General features: G+C 46.2%; 1 protein-coding gene and 1 pseudogene across 17 annotated transcripts in view; one reads left to right on the forward strand and one right to left on the reverse strand.

The window, feature by feature from the left end:
• Positions 1–24,930, reverse strand: part of ATXN7L1 (ataxin 7 like 1) — a 209,833-nt gene that overhangs the window by 34,910 nt on the left and 149,993 nt on the right. For 13 of the 17 annotated variants that reach the window (XM_039849378.1, XM_039849377.1, XM_039849369.1 and 10 more), the window contains one exon: positions 9,303–9,525. In XM_039849378.1, the coding sequence (XP_039705312.1) occupies positions 9,303–9,525 (223 nt within the window). The other 4 variants (XM_039849384.1, XM_039849380.1, XM_039849373.1 and 1 more) reach the window with 4 other exon arrangements.
• On the forward strand, positions 23,238–23,356 carry LOC120591970 (uncharacterized; annotated as a pseudogene).

Below are 24,930 nucleotides of genomic sequence, written 5' to 3' on the forward strand. Positions count from 1 at the left end.
GAAAGACTCCCAGAGAAGAAATTCTATTTGGGTCTTGTGGATGCATTTTGGAGGCTATGATGACATTATTTATATCAAATTTAAATTCTTTAAGTTGAAGAAATACTTGGGATATTCTTGAATGCTGAGAGAGAGAGAGAGAGAGAGAGAGAGAGAGAGAGAGAGAGAGAGAGAGAGAGTATCAAAAGGAAAGTTTATTAGAAAAGGAATAACATTCCGCAGAGTGTGGTCTCCTCTCAGAGACAGTGAGAAGGACCAAGAGAGACTTGGAAAGACAGTGAGTAGGGAGGAATGACATATTTTTTTAAATCTGTAAAAACATTGGGAAAACTTTCAGAAAGCCAATTTGTAAACAATTTAAACAAACGGAAAGCAGGGTAATCGACCAGAGAGCACAGTAAGTAAGAAAACCTGCCAGATTTAATCTAATACTATTCTATGACTGAGTGTCAGGCCTGGTAGTTGGAGAGGAAACACCATGTACAACCTGTCTTGACCTCCGCATAGCTTTGAATTCCCTCCCGCATAACATACCCTCATGGAAGAGTGTGGGTCAGACCACACTGCTATTGTGGGTGAATGGCTCTGGCAGCAGAGACAAAAGATTGGATAGCAGGGTCTTGTGCCAGCCTAGAGTGGTACCCAGCAGAGCGTGCAGGGGCCCATCACTGGCCAAGAAGGTTAAAGCATCTTCATCATTGACTTGGATAATGGGCCAAGACCTCATCTCTCAATTGGGGGAAGAGGTGATTAGCTGCTGAGAAGAATGATGTGGGGCTTTCCCTTAAGCCTGTTAGGAGTCAGGGAGAAATAAGCAAGCTGACGCTGATAAATTATAAACGTGGCCAGAAGCAAGGAAATAAAATCAGGGAGGATAAGCAGGGCTGAATTGAGGGTCTGTGCCATGTCACTTTTCTGGCAGATTCATCGAATGTGGAGGATGTTGCAAGATAGTTTAGGACAATAATTAGGAAGACAGGCTTTGAAAATCAGACAAACCTAGACCCAAATCTTGGCTTGTCTATTGCTGGAAAGCATTATGGTAAAGAATCTGACTTCTTGATTCAGGGCCCCAGGGAGCCCATGGAGACTTCTACGGGAATTAGAAAAAGGGTGGCTGGCCAAGTGCATAGGGGCTAGTTTCAGTCCTTCCTTGCCTCCTTGGTGGGACAGCCTCGTACAGAGCAAACCCCACTCAGGCATATGTGGCTTCCCTGTCCAGCTTATCTCAGGAGTTTACAACTCTGGGCCTCAGTCTCCTTATCAGTAAAATAAAGATTACAATAGATATTTGAAGTGATTAAATGAGATAATACATATAAAGTGTTTAGCACAGTGCTAAGCACATAGTTGGCCCTCAATAAATTGGAGCTAGAACAAAAAGCAGAGAGTGGATCATGCCACCGACCCTGATGCTTCTGGGGTATACATCTGGGGTGAAAATCATCATGATCCGTCAGAAATTTTCATCCTCTTAGCCCTTCTGGTCCCACAATGGGGGAGGGGTAGACAAGGCAGCAGATGCGCGGGAGCAGGGGACCTTCCGTATTCACCTGGAGTGAAGGACCACTTCTGGGGGCGTGCAGTGACGAAGAAAAACAGAACCAAGTAGGAAGCCTTTCCAGACTCCATGATCGCTTTCTAGCAGCCTTCAGCTCTACTTCCCAATCCCATCTGCTTCTCAAACCCTAGTCTTCTAGGTACTGCCCAAGCCGGGGCTAGTGGTTCATGCTCCTGCATGGATAGCTCATTCTGGAAGAAGAGTGAGCAGAAACTCCAGCCTCCTTGCATACAAACATGTTGTCTCCTGCAACCCTAAAGTATGTTAGGCCACGGGGTTCCTTACTAGTTCTAAGACATCTAGGGGAAGAACTGTATGGACTTCCTGCAGATTCCTGCAGATTTCCTGGGAGCAGGAGGCCCAGCACCAGCCTCTGTTAGAATCTCTGGGACTTCTGTTAATGGGGGCTTCCCAATCCACGGAGCTTAGAAGGTGGTCTCCATCCCTGCTGAGAGATCAATGGGCACTATGTGTCCTGACATTCCTGGGAAATTATATTGTCCCAAGACTGGAAAAAATCAGCAAGCCAGAGAAGAAGATAAGGAGGGAAAAACAGTCCTGGCACGGTAGAGTAAATGATGCTGGAAAGGCTGTCTCTGGATTGCACTTGGGACCAGCTTGCCTCCAGCGAGGTGGCTTTGGGCAGTCAGCCTGGAGGGCAGTTAAGACAGCCCTAGACCAAACCAGCTGCACCTGCTTGGTGCCTTTTCTTATACATATGAGAACTAAAGTTTTCATAATTAAAAAGAATACCCAGTGAAATTCACAGCAGTGCATAAATGGTATCAAAAAAAGAGGATTTGAGATAGTAGAGATCAGGAAGCAAGTGGATTCTGGAGAGAGCGCTGGTACTGAGATTGACAGAGCAGCCCAAGCACCCTGGCCTCCAGCACTGGCTCAGGACAGACTCTGCGTGGGAGCAGCAAACAGAAGCACTCCCCTCTGCAGCCACCAGAGGTCATTGGTTCCCGATGCTGGAGCTGCAAGCTGCCCTCTCTGGGCCTGTCCCTCACCTTCCAGAGCCAGCACAGCCAACAACGACCTAGGGGGTGAGAAGAGGGCTCCTCACAGAACATCCTCCATCCCCCTGCCAGAGAAGGCTGGGAGCCAGGACCTGGGCTCAGGCCTTCAGCCTCTGCTTTCAGGAAACTCCTCTGAACACTCTGGAGATAAGGAAATGGTACGGCATCCCTGGCTACTGTTAGTACCCCAGCCTCTGAGCCCCAGCTTCCTTTGCAGAGGAACAACCTTAGGGAGCAACTTCCCTCTCAAGTGGCCTGGGAGGCCCAGGTGTCATTCAGCTCGTTCCTTCTCTGTACTGGAATCCAGGACTGGGCAGACAGCCCTGCACCCAAACCACCTCCACCCATAATGTCAAACACACTGTTTTAACCTTTAAAATTGTCGTCTTCACATTGATATGTAGCAAACTCAGGATATTCTTTGTCCCAAATTAAATACATTTTGTATTTTCAAAAAACTCTATGTTAACAACATCACTATCCAGTTAGAGACCTTGGCCCCTTCTGACATTCGGTCACTCAAGTCCACATGCTGAAAGAGTCCTATCTGCCCTTCCAGTTCAGGCCTGTCATCATCGCTTGCCTGAACCTTGACGAAAATCCTCACCACCGGTCTTTCTGTCCTGGCCCCTCTGTGCTTGAATATGCCTCCATTCAGCCACCAGTGCACACCTGACTCTGCCATGATGATGCGGGCTCCCCCCACTGCCTGGAGAAGTGAGTGCAACAGCTTGGCCCACCCACAGCTCCTGCCAGGACACTTTCCCCCAGCCTCTGGCGATGCTTGCCGCTTCTTGAACACCCAGAGCTCCACCTGGCTCTGGGCCTTTCTGTGGGCTGTAGAGTCCTTCTGCTCCAGTGCCCTCCTCCCCTCTTGGGGTGAACATGTCCCCATCTGCCCAGATTCTATGAGATGTCCTCTTCTCTCCTAGTGCTGGCTGTTCCTTCCTAGGTGTTTCTGCCACACTTATCACATCAAACGGCCAGGTTTTAGCTCTATGTCCATGTGGACTATGTCCATGTGGACTTGAGCTACCTGAGGACAGGAACCTGGACCAAGGGTGTACATCGCTCCAAAGTTGTCCCAGTGACATATACATTATTTGGCACTTAGGAAGGGCTTTAAATGTTTGGTAAATGAATTAATGTTCCCAGGGAAGTTTCAGTCACTTAACAATAAAAACCAAACCAGGTCTCCACCAGAACAAATGCTTTAGTTAAGGACCAGCCTGGAGCTGTCTTTCTTCCTGGTAGAGGAGCCAGAGTGATGACAAAAGTGAGGGCGGAGGGCTTCTGACAGCCCCCCAACCTTTACTCCTTTCATCCTCCCTTGACACTGACAGACTGGGCAGACTGCTGTGCGATGCGCAGTAGGCTCTGCACTCACACGGAAGATGGTGATTCATCCTCATTTCTAATCTATAGACAAGGAACCTGAGGCTTAGAAAGGTTGCCCCATGGCATTCATTCAGCAAAGTGAAGGGCAGAGATGGGGTTTGACTTCAGGCAGTTCTAAGGGCTTGTTCTATATCATAGCATGGAAATGAGAAGACCAGGGATCAAGTCCCAGCTCCAGCACTGGCCAGTCACTTCATCAGTTGGGACCTCCATTTCCTCATCACATTACTGAGAAGACTCAAGTCTCAAAAGGGATTAGGGTTGTAAAGCATCTAAAAGTTATGAGGCGCTATGCAAATATGAAGGACCATGGTTACTAATCTTCATGGCTCAGATTCTCTCTCTCTCTGCCATGCCATTTCTCCTCCTTCTCCAGCTGTCTTAGCCTATATTTTCTGTTCCTAGACTCTAGTCTCTATTTCTGAGTACTTCTGTGACTTGGCAAGGTCAGTTGAATTTATACCCAAGGAGCTGTCCATTGTCCTTACCTTGATCATCTGAAAACCTAGTGAGCATGCAGTACTTAAGATGTTTAAGTTCCTGATGCCTTCCTGTCCTGGAATGGACATTATCCCCCCTGGGATGTTCAAATATCCTGGCCTGTCTGCCTGCCATCCTGTCACCCACCTGCCCCTTCCACTTCCCTCTGTGCCTTGTCAGAGTAACCTCCACTTACTTTCTTTTGCCCACCCACCTTTCCTCCTTCACCCTTTGACCTACTCCTTCTCCCTTGACACTACTAGGGGCAAAACTGGCCTCGAATGTCCCCCCTCATCTTTTGTGTGAGGGCCTGGATTTGTAAGTGGGAATCCAGAAAAGGGCTTCTGTGGAATGCTGCACCAACTCCTCAGTTCCCTTCTGATTAGGGTTTTCATGTGGTCAAGGCTGGGAAATACTAGAGACCCCAGGTGCTGTGGTCTCTAGTAGCTTTCATATTGGTATCCTGAGTGTTAATGGGAGCTTTGAGGAAGGAGCATTTCAGGAAGGCTTCATGGAGGAAGTGATGCTCATGTAGAGACTTTATGCATATGTAGGGATAGGGAGGGATGCTGCTCCTGGGAAGGGAAACAGCATGTGCCAACACATGGAGATATGTTCAAGGAGGTACAAATAGATGAGGACACTTGGAATGTGAAATGAAGGGGTTAAAATACTTGCACCAGCAGTTGGACAAGTGGTACATACCAGATCATGTATCTCTACCTCTAAAGGGGTTAAACTTCTACTCAGTGGGCAAATAGCTGAGGACCACTGAGGAGTTCTGAGCAGGGTAGGGGCACACTGCACTCGGGTGGGGTGCGGAGGGTGGACTGGAATGAGGGTGGGGCAAGGGGTGAGGGGACTAGGTAGAGGTCACTGCAAGAATCTTATAGAAGAATTGGGGTAGCCAGAGGGGCTAGGTCACCGGGAAGGTCCACAGCACCTGGGGTCTCTAGTATTTCCCAGCCTCAGTGAAAGCCCTGAGATGACTCCTCTGGGGCCATCAATATGGGCTCTTGCCCCCAGTTCATGCCAACACCAGGCAAGAAGCGATAAGCCAGCCTCATTTCTCCCAAGGTGCTTGGCCAGGGCTGCTCAGTTATCATTTCCTCTCCATAAAGCACTGGGAAGGCTTCCAGAGCACTTTTCCTGCCCGAGCCCCCACCACTCCACGAGGACAAGCCTCTCACTGGAAGCGTTCAGAGGAGACGGTCTTCCCCCACCATACTGTCGGCACACACGGGAGGCTGGGTGCCTGCTGATTTTCCTCTTGCTTGGGCTCATTTTCCTTCTGGAGCGGCAGGCTCATCTCCTGCATTTTTAATAGCTGAGCATATTTAGCATTCAGCACACACATGTGGGTTGATAAGGCCCAAAGAGAAGGCAACAAGCCATGCAGGGGAGGAAAACCTCCTCCCTGCTCCTGCCCACATCAGCAGGTTTGCAGTCCCCTAGCGCTCAGCATACTGGACCCGGGGAGCTGAAGCGACACAGCACATGAAAGTCGGACTGGCTGATTCAGTCCCCATGCAAGGGGCTGGTCCCTTGGCAGAGCAGGGACTCATAAGTAAGGTCTGAAATCATCATCTTATCTCAAAGGAGCCATAGAGTCATAATTCCCGCTTGACTTCCACCTGGGACAGACTTGTCTTGCCCACCTCTCTGCCTTTACGGCAGGACAGTGAACCAGGAGAGGGGCGGAGAGCCTGGGTGCTGGGCTAGTGGGGAGTGCTGCAGGCAGATCCGTAGGGGACAAATCTAGTAGCACTGGTATGCCCTCTCCGTTTACCCTTTCCTTTAAAGCAGTTATTTTTAACCTCCTCAGACACAGAACGGAGAAAACAACAAGCCCACAGACCATTTACCTTGTGTGATTTGCCGGGAGGTCCATCCGGACCTAGGAGCAGTATTTATTGCTATACATGTGAATTTGAGCTACTCGGGAAAGAGCGCCCCTGACCTGCTGTTAACTCTGAGCTAAAGGCCACGGCCCATACCTGTGGGCGCGGCTTTTCGGGCCGATGCAGAGCTCGACTGGATCAGGGAAACAGAACTTCAGCAGGAGAGTCTGCATGGCCTGACAAGGTCCCCATCAAACGCCAAGCCGCAGGCTGACGTAAGAAAGGAGGGGGAGTTCCTTCCACCTTGGAATTTAGTAGCTCCTTTCAGGAGCACACGACATTAAAGAGACTGAGGAGCCACTTTAACGCACCTGTGAATCAGAGACCCCGAGGGCCCCACCCCGGTCACTTGGCTTAGGTGTCCAGGTCTGTGCTCTGATACAGCAGCCACTAGACGTTTTAGCTACTGAGCATTTGAAATGTGGCTGAGGAACTCAATTTTAAATTTCACTCAATTTTAATTCATTAAAATTTAAAAATAGGTACTTGATTCAGTTAGAAAGTATTTGGAACAACTTGAGTATGCAAATCTGTTTTATAATCGCTAATTTTTAATGCAATCTAAATATGGACAAGTATTTCTGATGAAAATTTAGTGTCCAAATTGAGATGTGCTGCAATTGTAAAACACACACAAGATTTTAATAAAAAAGAACATAAACTGTCTCTGATTCTACGTTGGATGATAATATTGGAGTACTTTAGGTTAAATACACTATTAAAAATCAATTTTGCTTTTTTTTTCATGTTTTTCAACGTGGCTACCAGAAAATTTAAAATTATATGAGTAGTACACATTATATGTCTATTGGATACTGCCAGTCTAAACATGTCAGGTTAACTGTCTCTAGGAATGAAAATCTCACAACTCCTTTTAACAGTCAGATCCATTTCATTCAATTCAACAAATATTTACAGACGAGGGGACTCTGTTAGCTGAGTGTAAGGACCTACTGTGTAGGAGGCCCTGCAATGACCATTGAGCAGAAGGAGTACAGGAGGTCTAATCTATGGCACCACAGAATCACAGGTAAGATAAAAATGAAGTGCCAAGGGAAGTAACAAAAGATGCCAGTATATTGTGGCTGGCAAAGAAGAAGTGAATGAAAGAAGGGCTTTGAGAAAAAGGTGGCCAGTGGAATGGGCAGTGAGGATTTGGGTCAGGAAATAAGAGACAGGATGCAGTGAAAAGAATCTTGGCTTAGTAGTCTCTGCTTCCTCAGTTCCTCTTCCCTTTGTCACCCATTTTCCAGGGCCCTGCCATTGGTTCCTGCTCTTCTCAAGTCTCGTACCTTCCCTGGAGGCCCCATCTATACCCAGGGCTTCAATGCCCCCGTCTACATTGACAACTTAATCCTCACAACAATCCCGTGGGGTAGAGCTATTATTAGCCCCATTTTACAGATGAGCATATCAAGATTGAGCAACTTGCCCAAAGTCACCCAGCTGACATGTGTACATAGGCAATGATTCTCGGGCTTGTGCTTACATCAGGATACCTGATGCTGCCTCAACAAACAACCTTCAGTTGCTTTCCAAGATCCCTGATAAGAAAGAGACTTGCACTCCCAGATGCCCAGAGCCTCACACTCCCAGAGGCCCAGAGCCACTACTGTCACTCTCAAGCTGGGTCTTTCCTAGCCAGGTACCTTCTCTTACAGGATGGACTTGAGATCCTAAGGATCAGGAGAGAACAAAGCTTGTCCACAAGACCCACCTGCATGACGGTTAACTCCCCTCCTTGACAGCTGTGGCTAAACCCTTCTACTCACTCCTTCACGAGGCTCTTTACTTGATCTGGCATAATTAGCTCTTTACAAAGTCATCATAATTTCCAGTGTGCAGTGACAAACAAATTGATGAATGATTTTAGTCCAGAGCTTTCCTAGGTATGAACTTAAGTGTAATTAACTATCACTAATTAACAGGTCACTTTTTCACTTTAAATATATAAATCAGACAGACTCCACATTTATCCCTTGTCTGCCTTCATGAGGCCTGAAAGATAAAGCTAGAGGCTCTGTAATAAGCCAGTCCTTAAGTGTTCTAAGTTGGGTCAGTGAGCGTTTGAAGATACGGGCATGCCTCATTTTATTGTGCTTTGCTTTACTGACCCTCACAGATGTGTTTTTTACAAATTGAAGACAACACCCTCCACCAGCAAAACAATTACAACTCGTTTTATTGCGGTGGTCTGGAACCGAGCCCACACTATGTCTGAGGTATGCCTGTACTCATCTTCTGCTTCTTGTCTTTGTTTTTATTTTGGTTTCGTATCTGTCCGTTCCACAGGTAAACTTTTTTGACTTTTTGGTAAAAACTGAGATTTTTAAAAAATGAATTAAAAGCCTCTGATTTTTCAGTCACCTGCAATCAGCTCTTCCTCATCCCACCAAAGGGGGGACATTTCTTTTCCTCTTTTCCTACAGAGGTCAGCTCCAATTATCTGCCTCTGCTGGAAGCTATTCATGGAGCAGAGACCCAGCTGCTAAGGGCAGGAAGGCTCTGTGAGGGGCCTGCCTCCCGGGGCTGCTGGACTTCCCCTCCCCCCACTCCCAGCTTTGCTCCCTGCTGGGCAGACTGACCGTGCTTTTCATTATTTACACCAATGCTTCTTTTCACTGGGGCGGAAAATTGAGAGGTGACCGTATAACTGAGGAATATTTCCCTGTCACTCTTTTCCTAGACACTACTTGGCTCAGTTCTCAGGAACAGAAAAATTCTCCTGTCAGGCATATGGCACTTTAAGGTCCTGTGTTCTCTCTAGTGTTTAGGTTTCTCACCCCATCATTTTGGTTTTCTGTCCCTTCCCTCTTCAGTTCCCTCAAATCCTGGACACGACGCCCAAGAACAAAGACAGAGGGTAAACACCGTTTCCCATGGTGACAGGGACAAGCAGAGAGGACAGACAGCTGCTGGCTGCCAGCACCCAACACTCACCATGGTTTGTCCCTTGATCCTTTTGCAGAAAAGACTGTGTGCTGTTTGCTGCTGGAGGTAAGTAGATTGTCTTTGGGCGTTTTGAATGGCTTTGAGGTGCTGCTGGCAGAGTTATGGCCGCTGAGACAGGCTTTTGTTTTCACCTGTACTAGTGCTGTCCTGGAATTGGAGGGTGGAGACGCTGGCGAGGGAGAAGGTCTGCACATTGAACCGTGTCTTCTCTCTACAGAGGAAGAAAGAATGGAACTCAGCACATCATCTGCTGCAAGTGAGTCTATCAAACACTCATGCATACTCATATACAACAGGCAAAGAGAAAGGGTTTATTTTGCAACGTCTGCATCTCTGAAACCCGGTCCTGGCTATGGTTAGTCTTGACATCCGCTTCTCTTCCACCAACTAGCAATGATGACATTTTGAATTTCAGTATCAAATGGCATACTAAACTCACACCAAGGTTTTCACAGGAGGTATTTACCAGGCCATCCTTCTTCAAAACGACTTCCGCAGGACTGGCAGAGGGGATACCAGGTGTCACCTGAACACAGTGGGATAATTACATAGCCCAAGTGATCCTCAGGTACTCAGAGGCCAAAGGTTCTTCAGGGCAGTGGGCCGGGCAGGACTCTCAAGAGAATAAATAGGAAATTCTCGAACCTGACCCGCAGCAGGATCATTAAGATCAGAGTGACTGGCAAGGGCTGAATGAAAGGGTCCTTGAGAGCCAGGAGTGGCTCGGCAACCGTCTGTGTACCAGCATGGCCTCTCCAGGGTTCCCTGAGATCCAGGGAATCACAGCTGCTAAGCTGGGACACACAGTGGGCATCAACGGTGAAGGCAGAACCCGCGGGTGTGGGGCCTGGACGTGGGTGGGCACGCACAGCTTCCTGAGGCTCTACAGGAAATACCAGAGCCCTGGGCAGACGTGCCTCACTGGTTCGCACTCAGTCAGCCCCTGCAGTCTCAACTCAATGGCTAGGATAAGGACACTGACCAGGACAGCAGATGTATGAAGTAAAGTTCTAGTGTCCACACACTGGTGGTTCTTAACTGTTACTGGGCAACAGATGGTTCTGAAATCCTAAGTCCTCTCTGGCTCTCTCATGCCTACTACAGGGCCCTACATATCGTTAGTGCTTAATTAATATGTGTTGACTAAATAAAATCATAACAGATGTCATGATGAGAAGAATTAGAGATCACAAATCTGGAAATCTGGTTGAACGGGATCATGAACAAGGTGGGAGGCGAAGATGGCAGACCATTCTCCCTCCATCTCTGAGCTGAATCTCAGGCTTTTCTCCTCAGTGAGACATTTCTGGCTGTTATTCCAAGCATCTGACCTGGGAGAAGAAAGCCAGACTAACCTTGGCTATCTGGAATGGGATTTCGGGGTTTCTCTCTGCTCCCTTGTACCGACGACACCCGCCATGTTGTTTCAAAGCAGACTGACTCATGTCCTCTGATAAAGTAGAAATTGGGGCAGGGGAGTAGATTTTTGAGGATTATCTGATTGTTGGGTATTTTTGCCTGACCAGTGTTTATAGGTTGCCTACACTGAATAACTTTACAGGGTAATTTTTCTTTGTTAAATTAGACTAGACCTTGCATACATGTTCGGTTCCCAGAGCTGTCCTGTTGAAGGTTTTGAAAACCAAGGGTGAGTTACAAGGCCTCTGTTTTGATGCAGTAAAAAGAACCCTAGGCTGGGAGCCAGGAGGCCTAGGCTCCAGCTCCAACCATACCACATTATTAGGCTTATGGCCTGGAGTTCACTACTTAAACTTTCTCAGTTGCCATGTCTTCATCTGTAAATGAAGTGGGTCCCTAAATGGCTTTGAAGGCCTCTTTCCACTCCATTATCATAAACACAAGGCTTGCTTACACCTGCTCCTTCTCTTCTCATTCCTCATGATTCCTGAATGCTATAGCAACAATTACAGCTGGAGTACTGAAATATTTCATTCAGGCAGGATCTTCTTTGGAGGAATTCATCCTTTAGAAAATTGGACTGGCCTTTACAACCCCTGAGAGACAGGCAGGAAGCAGCCAGGCGTCTCCACCCTCCTCACGCCTGACTGGCCAGAGAAGACCCAGAGAGGTGAGGTGACTTGCCAAGGTCAGGGTTAATGGCTACCCAAGGAATGGGCCTATGCGTTGTGTGCAGGGACCCAGTCGCTTCTCAGGAAGGCAGGAAATGGGGTGTACTGTGACCAAGATTTGGAGCCAGGAAATTAGGAAGTGCAGGAATTAGAATCCCTGAAGGTTAGGACTGGAACTTAAAAGTCAGCTCATCCTATCTCTTTGCTGACCTACGAGGTTATAAGTTAGAGAAGTTATCAGTTACCAGCTTGCAGGGCAAAATTAGTTGGAGGTAATGCTGAGACTAGAACCAAGTCTCCTCACTTCAAATCCATAGTTCTTTCTGTCCTTCAGAAATGTTTTGCTTAGTAATTTCTTTTTTGGCAGAGGTTTTCAAAACTAAAATAAGACTCTGATTTTTACTACTACAGTTTTGGATTTTTCTGCAGTCTTCCTCCATTTATTTGCTGTCTCTGGCTCAAGTTGGCAGAGGAGGGTATGGGGAAGGATTCACAGAAATCTTCCTTAGTTCTGGTGGAGAGATAAGCCTTGATAACGAAGAGAAATTTTATTTTGCTAAACTTAGAATTAAAAATAATACAAGTAAACAAAGATAAATCACAAGGAAGGGCGCCATTAAGGACAAAATGAATGGGTCAGACCCGTGATTGTAAAATCACCTTTCCAGAGAATTCTGGTTAGTGACCCTGATGGCACGTTCTGCTGCTAAACTTACAGGAAAAAATTAAGTCAATGGGTAAGGCTTTTTCTTTGTTTTACATTTTAGTTCCATAAATTCTGCTTAAATGACCAATTGAAAGAACAAGTTCCATGTAAGAGAATATTCATCACAACTTGAAGATAGCCCTTTACATTTAAATTTTCTGTGTGTGATTTTGTATTGTAATGAACAAATTAAGGAAGTATTTTCTACTCGTGGACCTGTTCCATGTTGTTCAGACTGAATTAAATCTATCACAATTTCAAGATATCCCACAAAGAGATCTGCACCTTTGTCTCCTGAGCTTCAGAGAACTAGCTTGCCAGTCACTAGTGCAAGTGAGAAAGGCTCTGTAGGGACCAGGGTCAGAACAATCAGAGCTTCTCTCAGGAGGGGGACTTCGCATTTCACTCTGCTAAGTTCCCCCCTCCCCCCTCCCATTAGAGTTGACATTCAAAATTATTTTATATTAGTTTCAGGTGTACAGCAGAATGGTTAGACATTTATATAACTTACGAAGTGGTCCCCTGATTAGTCTAGTACCCACCTGGCACTATACATAGTTATTGTCAGCTAAAGTTTAGAAAATGGGTAGAGCTGACGTCCCTGGTAGAGCAGGGTGAGGAGATTTTTCAGAAAGATCCTATTCCTATTCAAGCTATGTTTCCTGGTCTGTGAAGACCTGCCTGCAGATGACTTACAGGGTTTTGTCTTGGCAGAGAGGTGAGTGGGCTTGTGATAGGAGAAAACAGAGTCTCAGTTTCTTGTGAAAAGATGTTGGTGTGCAGGTGGAATGTCTCTGAGTAAAGTGCTCCAGATTTATATCACAATCGTTCTGATACAAGCCCTCACCTACTTGGGGCTTACTCATTTTTTCTGTTTTGGCCAAGAGACTGCCTTAGATAGATTCCTATAATTATTTAAGTTCCATTTGCCCTGCCCAGAAAGAGTTTATAGAACATTGTGTTTTTTTACTTACTGTTAAACTATTTTATAGACTGAAGCAATTTTAGAGAAAAAGACCCTGTTCCTCTAAATTTTCTCATTCTTTGTTAACAAAACTGTAATCAATTGATATTTTGGACTATTCTTTTTCAACTGACATTATTCCATTGATACATTTCTAATTCCCATATATGGTTCATTTTGAATGGTTAGGTAATACTCGATCATTAACATGCTATAAAGTACTTAGCCATTCTCTTACTATTTACTTACTATCTAGCTTTTTCTTTTTTTTTTTTTTTAACTATTTAAAAAATGATTTAGGATAATTTTTTTGAGGTTGTAGTAGTTTATAGCTCTTGCAACACACTTCTTTCCAGACTGTGTGACAGAAAGACCAAAACCAATCTATTTGTGCTAATGTTGAATATGAGTACCATTTACCTACCAAAGTGAAACATAAAATCACTGTCAGAACACCCATGCGGAATTAAGTATCTACTACATCAAACACAACCTCAGTGAGTGCTCTTGGATCAGCAACCTCTGCTCTCACCCCTTCTGTCCTTTGACCAATAGTAATAATAATTTCTTAAGACTTTCCTATGTGCCAAGCACTCTACTAAACACTTGATTTACCTTATAGCATTTAATTCTGGCACTACCCCAAGAGAGATACTATTATTACCTCTATTCTGCAGATAAGGAAACTGAGGCTCAGAGGTATGAGTTGCCCAGGGTCACGGAGCTCGGAAATATCAGATCCAGGCATGCTTTTAGAGCCTGTGGTCTTAACTCTGAGCTCTACCACCTTGAAATCCCAGAAGATGCTACAGCAGATGGGGAACATCTGGAAGAGCCCGCTAGATAATCCCCCCTCCCACAGATGAACATTTCAGAAGGGCACCTGACTCCTCTAGGGAGAGGAAAGAAACACCTTTTAGGTGTTTCCACAGCTTTTAGGTAGCAGTCAGCAGCACCATGCCACAGCCTGAGACCTCAACTCCAAGAAGTTGGGGACCCTAGGACCAAAGAAATGGAAAATCAAATCCTTTTACTTTTTTGTATTTCCACTACAGGAAGTCCAGACCAATGGCCTCAGCAACTGGCTGTCCTAAGACCCTGCTTCACCATATAACACCTTTCCCATCCATCTGTGAGCCCAGGGTACAATCCTGGAGACCAGCTAAGTGGGGGTATTTGAGATCCCGACTCTCAGAATTCTAAAAATCTGTTAGGTGTGGGAAACCCTGGTGTCTCCACAATTCTCTTCCCTTACTGTCTGCAGGTAAAATCCATCATGTCCTCAAGCAATTCTATTTCAGTAAAAATTCAGAGGTCCTCGCCCCATGCTTATTCACTGAGATATTTTCATACTCACGGCATCATTGTCCTGCATTTAAAAACCTCAGTGCAGATGTCATTCACTGAGCCGGCTGCCAATGTGGCTCCCTATATCAGTTTTAGAAAAACCTTGTTGGGAATTTTCTAATATGGCTTTTAAGGGGCCAATCCCCTTCTAACAGACTTTAAGCATCACTTGTGGCCCGCCATGGTTGCATAAGCTCACTCGAGCTTGGCTAGCACCTGGCTTTCTCATTTGACAGTGCTGAGTCTCCTTTAGCTTCCACATCTGAGGGCAGGTGCCTGGCAAATCATTAGCAGGGTTCTATTTTATCAATGGGTTCTATCTGCTTTAGTAGCTGTGGTCAGGATACTTTTCAGAAAGGACAATCTGGAATTCCAAGGACCATTTCCAAAAGTCAACCAGAGCTGGAGGGTGAGTGGCAGAGCACAGACCTCAGCATGGGAAACCACGTAGAAACTACTTAGTGAGGCAGGTATTTCCCCAGTTTGCAACTGTGGAAACTGAGGCTGATTGCATTTGAGAAACTTTGCCTCAAGTCACAAGGCTATTAAGTAGAGGAGCAGGAGCTAGAATATGAGCTTGTGGTCTCATTTGCCATAATTGCAGTTAGACACTAAATATAGTGCCCTGGTGGTCAGAGGAGGGATATTGAATCAGCCTTTTTCACCAGGAGAGGAAATGAAGACTCAGGAAAGTCAAGTGACTAAGGCATGCCAGGAGTGGCAGGCAGAGCATGCTAAGCAGCTGATGCGCCAGGAGTGCTGGCGAGCTTCTCTGGAGCCCCCACTCCCTCCTTAGGCTGGATCACCTCTTTAAAAGATCAGGGCCTGAGTGGCTGGGGAGGTGTTCCTTATAGCATGGTGCCTGTCACCAATTAGCTTATACTAGGTCTCCTTTTCCCCTCTGACCTCCCCCACTGCAAGCAACAGGCACCATGTAGGGCACTCCAACAAATACCAGTGTAGGCCGATGGCTCACATGCTCACTTCTCAAATCCCCCAGGCTCTGGGTTGGTTTCTTAGTCACCTGGTCACTCTGTGCCCATTCATTCAGTTAGGAAGAGAAGCAGCATTTCTTGAGTGCCTACTATGTGTCAGGCACTGAGCAAGCTACTTTTAAACTTACTGATTCACGTCATCTACCCAACAACCCCACAAAGTGGACACTGTTAGCCTCCTTGTTATAGATGGGAAATGAAAGCTCAGCAAGATCATGAAACAAGACCAAGGTCATACAGACCCCAGCAGTTGGGAGCCCAGGTCTGCCTGGCCTTGGAGCCAGTGCCCTTTCCACCAGCCATCCTGCTGGGATGCTCTCTTCCCTCTGTGCTTCAGCAACCCAACTGCTATGACGATTCTTGACAAAACATTTCCTATTTTCAGAGCTGGCCCAGGACACACTCTGGGATCCTGCTCATCTCTCCCACTGGGTAGCATTCTCCCTCCCACCTGCTCTTCTACTGGTTATCTACACTAAGTGCAAATTTTTGGCATCAGCCACTGCTGGGTAGGATTTGGTAAGTCCCAGCGACTTTCTAGGGCCCTGGAATATTGCCATCAGCACCGAAGGATGCCCTCACCAGACACCGAACCTAGTTAAAAGAAAAAAAATCACAGCAAATATAGACCTGTGGGAAACAGGCACATGTCCACACTGCTGGGGGTACTTTCAAGGAATGACATTTCTGGAGAGCAACCTGGTGACAATAGCAAGAACTAAAACACACTCACAGCCTTTGATCTGATAATCTGGTAATTTTAGTCTGAAAAATGGATCCCAAGAAAATATCCTCTCTCCCCTTCCCCGCCCCCAAATTCAAAGTTATTCTCAGCAACACTATTTACAATAGCAAAAAACACCACAATCTAAAACCTGAATAATCTAAAATAAAGCTGTCACTTGAAAATGAGAGGTATGAGGGTTATCGCAAATCTAAGGAAATGTCAAGGTCAGGTGTCTTGTTCAGTCTTTTATCCCTGGTATTTAATCCAGAGTCTTGCCCTAACAGGCACTCACTATGTTCACTGTTGAAGAAATGAGTGTTGTGAGGATTGATAACACATGGAAGGTGGGCACAGTAGTGCCAACTCACAGAAGGCACTTCATATATGCTCCTCTAATGCTTGAAAATCCAAATCCACAAGAAAAATTCATAAGAAAATTAAAAACAGCACAAAAATATGTAAATACTAATCATTACAAAAACACAGAACTTTAACATATATAGTATATACATGAATATAGAATATGCACAGATAAAAAAAGGGAAGGATATAAGATGAATTGCTTAATAGACTTCGTTTTTGTTAAAGCTGTTTAAGTCTGTACAAGAAAAAAGATAAAAACAAACGACAATGACAAAACATTAACATCATCAATCAGAGAAGGCAAACGGGAGAAAGCAGGTGCAAAAACAAAGGTAGGACGGAGAGAAAAACATAGTTACAATCAAACCTCACTCATTCATTTACTCATTTTTTTAAAGCATTTCCTTGGCACATACCATGTACCAGGGACTCAGATATAACGGTAGTGATAAGACAGACACTGTCATTGCAGTGGGTTCCCGCAGGGTGGGGAGAAGCTCCAGATCCTGGGCTGGCCACAGCTTTGGCCCCCTGAGCAGTAGAGAGCAGGTTCCCTCTCAGGAGGCAGGCTGCCTGAAGCACCTGAGGTGAGTGAGTGAACAGCCCTCCTTCTCCGTGGGATTCTGCCTGCAGCCAGAGCCAAGATCCTCTTAATAACATTAGGGCTTTTATTGCCCCGGCTGTTCCATGGTGTGACCCGAGCCAATGTGGTAGTGGAGGGGTTGACAAGCTGACAAGTAGTTCCGCCAGCATGGTGTTAACTTCTCCATCAGATTAACCTCTCATCACAACTGCCCAACATCCCCACTGCGCAAGTCACAAGAGTTTAAACATAGGACCACCACGGCTGAGGTGAGAAGTGGTTGCTCCCAGTTTTAAAATAAGCTGTTGAATTCTACTTTCAGATGGCATGTGTGGCATCATCCCTGCCCCAGGGGCACCAAAGAGACAGGTGTGACAGGCAGCCAAAGCTGCACAAAGCAGGAGGCATAGGCTGTGGGACCTTTGGGGAGAAGATACATGAACAGGGATTCCCAGTGTCTAAAACACCTAAACGGCTGGGCTGACTCTTCCCAATACTGTCTTGAGGCAACTGCAGTGGACTTGACCCAGGTGCCTTGAGCTAAGCACATTAAAAAGCCCTGTCCCTGTCACAGGCGTGCCTTACCCACACCTCAAGGAAAGGGGGGAGGATCCTGATTTATGAAGTAGAGAAAGTGCTCAGGCCACACTTACACCTCAGACACCACCCAGTACAGCAGAGTACTCTTCACTCTTGGGACAGCAGGGTCAGGGCCCCCAAATCTGTCTTTATTAAAAGGTCCTGAGGTGATTCTCATGCTCTGCCTCAGCTTTGGGAGTCACCGGAAATATGGACCAAACACTGGTGTGTTTGGGATCAGAAAGATCTAGGCCAAATTCCAGCTCTGTCAGTCATTAGATCTGTGACTTGGGCAAATAACCTCTGAGTCCCAGCTTCCCTACCTATAAAAATGGGAAAAACAGTGCCCACATCATAGGGTCACAAGTGAGAACATGCCCCTACAGCACAGACGGCCCCAACTTAGCACACATCCCATGTTATGATCACTGGTTTACTGGGCTAGGTGCACTGTCACTGGACACACCTGGAGGGCAGGTGTCTTGTTCAGTCTTTTGTCGCTGGCATTTAGTCCAGGGTCTCGCCCTAAAAGGCACTCGCTATGTTCACTGTTGAAGAAATGAGTGTTGTGAGGATTGATAATACATGGAAGGTGATCACCACAGTGTCAACTCACAGCAGGCACTTCATATAAGTTCCCTTAATACAGGAAAATGTAGACTAAAACAAAATACAAGTAGTAGCTTTCCTAAGTGGGTAGTTCTCTGCCTTCTCCTGCCCTTGAATTAAAACTATTCCATTTATAAGAATCCTATGGGAGCACATTGTTCAAGGAACACAGGCTGAGCAATGAGAGGCTGCCACTGCTTGTTTTCTATCTGTACCAACCTCCAATTTCGGGAGCCAAGGCCGTATCTCCTACAATAGAAGGTGCAAAGTCTCAACTCACGGCTAAGCCCACAGCGTCACTCAGAACCACTCACCCCACAGGCTGTCATGGTCCTGCAGCAGCCACTAATAACGGAACCATTTCTGTTCTCCTTGGAGTGGCAGTTGGCAGTGGCAAACAGGAAGTTGTCTTGAAACAGGGTGTGGTTGTGCCCTGTCAATATAGGCGTACAGAGACACACGCTTCCCCCACCCCCCAAGCCTCCTTCTGTTTCCCTCTGCCCTCTTCTTCAGGAGCAAAAGGTCTGAATTATTTTGGTAAAAACAAAGCTTTTTACATGATTTAAGATCAACCATCACTACCATACAAACAAAAACCTAGGGCAGAAAGGATTCTAAAATACAGCAAGGATCTCTTTTCCTACCATCAGTCACTGACTTGTGGCACTGAGTTAGTAACTGACTGTGTGCATGAGCGTGTGCGCTCTTTCCCCTTTATTTCTCCATAGGCACACAGGAAACTAAACCCAAGCTAGAAACCAGGCCAGGTACACTGCCAGTCATCCTAGTGAGACAGCCAGTCTGCCAGCGGGCCAGCCACCTCCGCTTACTCAGCGCCCACTGTGTGCACACGCTGGACCCAGGACCATCCATGAATAAGACAGAAGGAAAAATGCAGGTCACTAGTTTTAAGCAATTTTTAAAGTGTGAGTAAAAGAGACCTGAAACATTTTTTAACACAGATTACATCACATACAAACGACAAAGAAAAATAATTGCTGAAGAGATAAAAGCATAAAGTATAGTTGGAGCTGCACATGAATGTAGAGAAGTGGGGTGACGAGTTGGCGAGGTTTGCTACAGCAGGCGTCCCGGTGCTATGGGAGGTGTGCTAGGAAATTTTCCACTCCGCTCCTACCCAGGCCCCGAGGCTTGTGCCTCCAGAAGGGCTGTCCAAAATAGACCGGTCCCCAACCCAGCCTCCTACTCCTGACCTCTTTCTGAGGCGGCGCCTCTCCCCACTCCATGCCTCAGCCCTGTCTCTGCTCTGGCACCAGCCCACAGCCCAGGAGCACCGTCTTTGCTAAAGCTCAGACTTGCTAACTGGGTTGTGGGCTGACAGCATGCTCCGCCTGCCAGGCTCCGTCTTCCGCGGCCTGGGCCCAGCCCCATGTCATCCTGTGTGGCCAATGTGCCCTGTGCTCACACTTACACATCCTGGGGAGGCAGCCTTGCCGTTAGGATAAGGAGGCTGAGCCTGTGACACGCTGGGCAGTGCGACTCGTGGGAGACTCGTGGGAGACATTTCCTGGCTCCTGGCGGAGGGCCCTGGCCAGTCAGAACGCACCACTTCCCCTTTAAGAGAGCACGCCCAGATGTGATTAGGAAAAGGCAGAAAGAAAAGCCCGGAACAGTCAGGGTTGTATCCTGAATTTGGCAGATGAACTTGGGTTTTCCTGAACTGTACACATAAGGTGTGGTCAGAGGCAGCAGGCTCCTCTGAGGCTGATTTGAGCAGTCCCTGTTGGGGAAGGGCCAGGCCTTCCTGCAGCGTGAAGGCCATATACAAGCATCTGGGCCCCAGCTCCTGGAGCCACTGTCCCCCTCAGCCTTGTCCCGGCAACCAGCAGGAGCCTCAGGACTTCCCACTCCTTCTTCCCTCATGGCCTGCTCATCCTGATGGGCAGTGTCCATTGTGTTACCTAAGACTAGCTTTGGAGGTAGTAGAGACATATTACAAAGACTGAAAGATACTTTGTGGGGCATTTTAACTATTAATGCAAGCAGGGAGTTTTCATTCATTCTGGATATTTCAAAAGTTTACGCCCTGATCTTGGCCAAGGTACAATAGATGGGGGAGGGATGTCAAAAAACAAACAATGGTTCACAAAAGGTCACATGCTACACAATTTCATTGATATGAAATAGCCAGAATAGGTAAATCCATAGAGACAGAAGCAGATTAGTGATTGCCAAGGGCGAGGGGAAGACGGGAGTGGGGAGTAATTGCTTAATGGGTGTAGGGTCTCTTTTGGGGTGAAAATGTTTTGGAACTAAGTAGAGGTGATGGTTTCACAACATTGTGAATGGACTCAGTGCTAGTGAATTATATGCTTTAAAATGATTAATTTGGTTATGTGAATTTCACCTCAATTAAAAAAAAAAACAGTGATAGAGTGTGTTTTGGGCAACTTTATCTTCTATTAGGATCTCTCTGGTGTTTCAGCCAACATTTCTTTGTAAAATCTGGCTATTACCTGATAAATCTTTACTTAATCCTGGCTGAGGAGTATAAGCCTTTTAATGGGGTGGGGCGGCGGGCCGGGGCGGGGTGGAGCCAACTGTTAAGAGACAAAAGCTTCCAAGACCCAGAAGTCTTATATCTTTTATGGAGAATTCAGACTGTGGAGAGATAGCATCATCGCAAAACATGCCACATAAGCTAGGCAGTGCCCACTTGCCTTTGCGAGGCTGTCTCAGGTCGGGACCTCCCATCAGCAGCTAGCTGGACAATATAACCAAAGCCAGAGAGAGTGAGTCTTCCACTGGAGGATTATTCAGAATAGGACTTTGAACTTCTGGGTTCTTGGCTTCATTTTCCCCTCTTGTAGAGAGTTTCTCCCCAGAATGAAGGAGAATTAATCAGTTTCTGACTGATTTCTGAGGGAGCTGTGCTGTTTGGCAAAGCTTTAGGCAGAGACAGGCTGCTGAAGGTAAGGCTGTGAGCCTTGTCCTCCAGACCTTAGGCCAACGGGTCAAGGGCTAATAAGCACACTCCCCGCACTGGATGTTGCAATACTTAGAAGAAACACAGGTGAAAGGGCAGGCCCCGTGGCCCGGGAGCCTGAGTCTTTCCAGAGACAAATATGAACAGCTTTCCTGGAATCTGTTTTCTGAGAGTCCCAAGATGATCTAGAGGGCAGAGATGTGAACAGCCGCTGTGGGCCAGCTCTCCCAGAGCCTTGGGTCCTTTTGGAGCACTTTCCTCTGCCTCTTTCAGCCTATTCTCTCTCCTTACCTCAGATGCCAAGGTAATAAGTAGGTGGCCTAAGTTCCCAGCAAACAGGTGACTTATTGAGATGCAAATATTTATATTGCTCTAGCATCCAAGGAGCAAGAAGATTTGAACTTTAATTCTAAAAACAAAAATAGGCAGGCTCAACCCAATAAAAAAATGGACAAAGGACTTTGAACAAAGAAGGTGAACAAGCATATGAAGAAATGATCAACATCATTAGTCGTGAGGGAAATGCAAATCAAAATGACAATGAGATACCACTTCAAACCTACTAGGATGGCTATAAAATTGAAACCCACCCACCAAAAAAACCCCGGAAATTGGAATCCTTAGGCACTGTCGGTGGCGATGTAAAATGGTGCAGCCTCTATGGAAAACAGTATTATGGTTCCTCAGAATATTAATCACAGAATTATCATATGATCCAACAATTCTATCCCTAGGTATATATCCAAAAGAAATGAAAACAGGTACTCAAACAAGTCCTGTATACGAATGTTCATAGCAGTACTATTTGCAATAGTCAAAAGGCAGAAACAAAACAAATGTCCATCAATGGAATAATGGATAAACAAATTGTGGTATGTATATACATACAATGGAATATTAGTCAGCCATAGTAAGGAATCAAGTACTGATTCGTGCTACAACCTGAATGAATATAGAAAACATTATGCAAATGAAAGAAGCCAGAAACAAAAGATCACGTATTATATAAATTATTCATATGAATTGTGCAGAATAGGAAAATTCATAGAGACAGAAAGCAGATTGGTGGTTGCCAAGGACCGAGGGGAGGAGGATGGGGAAATAACTGCTTAATGGCTATAAAGTTTTATTTTGGAGTGATGAAATATTTGGAAGTAGGCAGAAGCAGTGGTTGTACAATATTGCGAATGTATGCAATGCTACTGAACTGTTCATTTTAAAATAGTTAATTTGATTTTATACAAATTTCACCTAAATAAAAAAAACCCCCCCGCAGGACATAAGGGTCAGGACAATCCACAAAAAGAACCATCAGTTTCAGGAAAACTGAAAGTTACCGTCAAAGCCCTTCTCGGAATCACTTAAAAAAGGTAATTTTTAAGTTAAGGTTATTAAGGCGGCCAGCAAGAGAGAGCAGACGAGCTTTCCAAGACAGCAGTTCCCAAACATGGCCAATCCAGGTTCCTGAAGAAGTGTTAATTTGTCTGAAATAATATCATACACGTGCGTGCACGCATGCCCACGCACACCCCAAGCAGGCCGCACTAGCTATTTACTAATGGGACACTGAGGCAGAGCTCGCCTCTGGAAGCTCCCTCTCCTCTGAAGCCCCGGTATTTCTACCAAAGGGACCCAGGTCTTAGACTCCAACAGGAAAGGAGATAATTATTTTCTCCAAACCTTTCTTGGGGCTGTCATCACCTCCTCAGCACTGCAGCCAAGGGGCTGCCACACCTGCCTTCTCCACCGCAGGCCTGAGTGGATGGTGCTTTCCAAGTGCGCACCAGGTGAGACAGTTCTTCCCTACGTGGAGCTGCCCTATAGTGTCCACGCATCAATCCCATTTCCGCCTTATGGGTGTCACTTTGAACCAGTCCAGTTCCCCTTTCATGGGGCTCCTTGCCAAATATTTGTTCCCTGAAATCTTTCTCCAGGCTAAATGCCCCCCGGCCATCTTTTAAACCATTCCTCTCTACGGCCTTGCCACCCTGGACACATCCGATCTCGTCCAATCTCGGAGGCCTTGCTACCCTGAACACACCTGATCTTGTCTGATCTCAGAAGCTAAGCAGGGACAGGCCTGGTTAGTACTTGGATGGGAGACCACCTAGAAAGACCAGGTGCTGTAGGTGCAAAAAATAATAAACAAACAAACAAACCATTCCTCACAAGGTATCGTTTTCTCTGTTCCTCCTGATCTCTGGGTCCTTTTGGCTCTTATTGTCCTTCCTAAACTGTGGAACTAAGAAGAAAGAACATAGATGGAGTCTGAGCAGGTCCTAGAAGTTTTGGATATTATTCTCTCATTAATACAGTTAAAGACCCAATCTAGATTTTTTATTTCTGATAGCTGCATCACCCCTAAGTCTTATTTCATACATTTGCTGCCAAGCCTCTTATCCACAGGTATCCTTTGAAAATGTCATCTTGTTGGAGTCAGTCCACTCTTCCAGCCTGTGTTCTCCCTCCCAAATCTACCACCTGAAAACTTGATAAGCCTGCCACTAATGCCATCCTTCTTCCAAATCCTCATTTATAATGTGGAAGAGGACAAGGCCAAGCATGCGACGTGATACATCCCCCCAATGTGGCAGCGAGCTGTGAATAGCACCCTTGAGGTGTGATTCTACTGAACCACTTGCCATTCAGGGCAGGTGTGTCACTCAGTCCACATTTCTTCATCTTCCCTGGTAAGGATCTCATGTATGACTGACAAATGAAGCTAACAATAGACCCCCCCCCGCCCCCGGCCTCTGACCAGCGGTTTAAAAGACTAAGTGTAAATAAAACTCTTAGAAGAGTGCATCACACATGGTGAGCAATCAAATATATCGCCCTTATAACTTATAAGAAATACAATAGTAGAAAAACAACTAGACTTCCAATTTCCAGACAAACTACCTTCTTATTGGCATCCAGATACAGACATTAGGCAGGTGAAATCTATAGGAGCACTGGCATCCAAGAGCTGGATTCTCAATCCTGGCTCTCCTTCCAGAATTTCCATGCTCTGAGGTTAACTGATACCTGCCTTTCCAGGGATATAGGGAGGAGTCAACGAGATCAGGCATGTAAAAGAGGTTTAAAAGTTGAGTCAGGCTAAGCAAACATAAAGGAAGAATATTATGATTATTACTGCTATAAATCTCTCATAAATGCCATTTCCATTGGAAGAAACCTGCCTGCTAAGACAAAGAAGAACCCACAGATGCCCTCTAGCTGCCAGAAGGCAATCAATGAAATGTTCCAGCACAGAGCAGCAGGACTGCTACAATGGAACAGGTTCCTGATTTCCTCTCCCAGCAGCAGCCACCTTCTCTCTCAGTTCAGACACTGGGTTATAAAAGGTAATGGATTCTCCCACCAGCCTTCCATTGTCACCTTGTTGAGATCAGGACCTGAATCTGCAGCAGAGATCTGGCAGGTAAGGAAGCGCCGGGAGGGGTGCTTTTAGCTCCCCTCTGGCTTGACCCCAGCTATTCCTTGGGTTTCTATTCTGAATGGCAGTTTCTAAGAATACTGGGCTTTTGGCTCTGACGTTCTCAGGGCAGGTACCCAGAAAACCTGTTCTTGTCTCAGCTGAGGATGTTTGCCCCAGGGAAGGAATGGTCTTCACGGAGAAAAGATCTGGGGGGAAATCTTTGCAAAGGGCTGTCAGAGGCCAACCTGCAGGCCCCTAGCCTTTCAGGTCAAAGATGTCCCACAG

Source organism: Pteropus medius, unplaced genomic scaffold, assembly GCF_902729225.1.
Source record: "Pteropus medius unplaced genomic scaffold, Ma_sr-lr_union100, whole genome shotgun sequence".
Lineage (NCBI taxonomy): Eukaryota > Metazoa > Chordata > Mammalia > Chiroptera > Pteropodidae > Pteropus > Pteropus medius.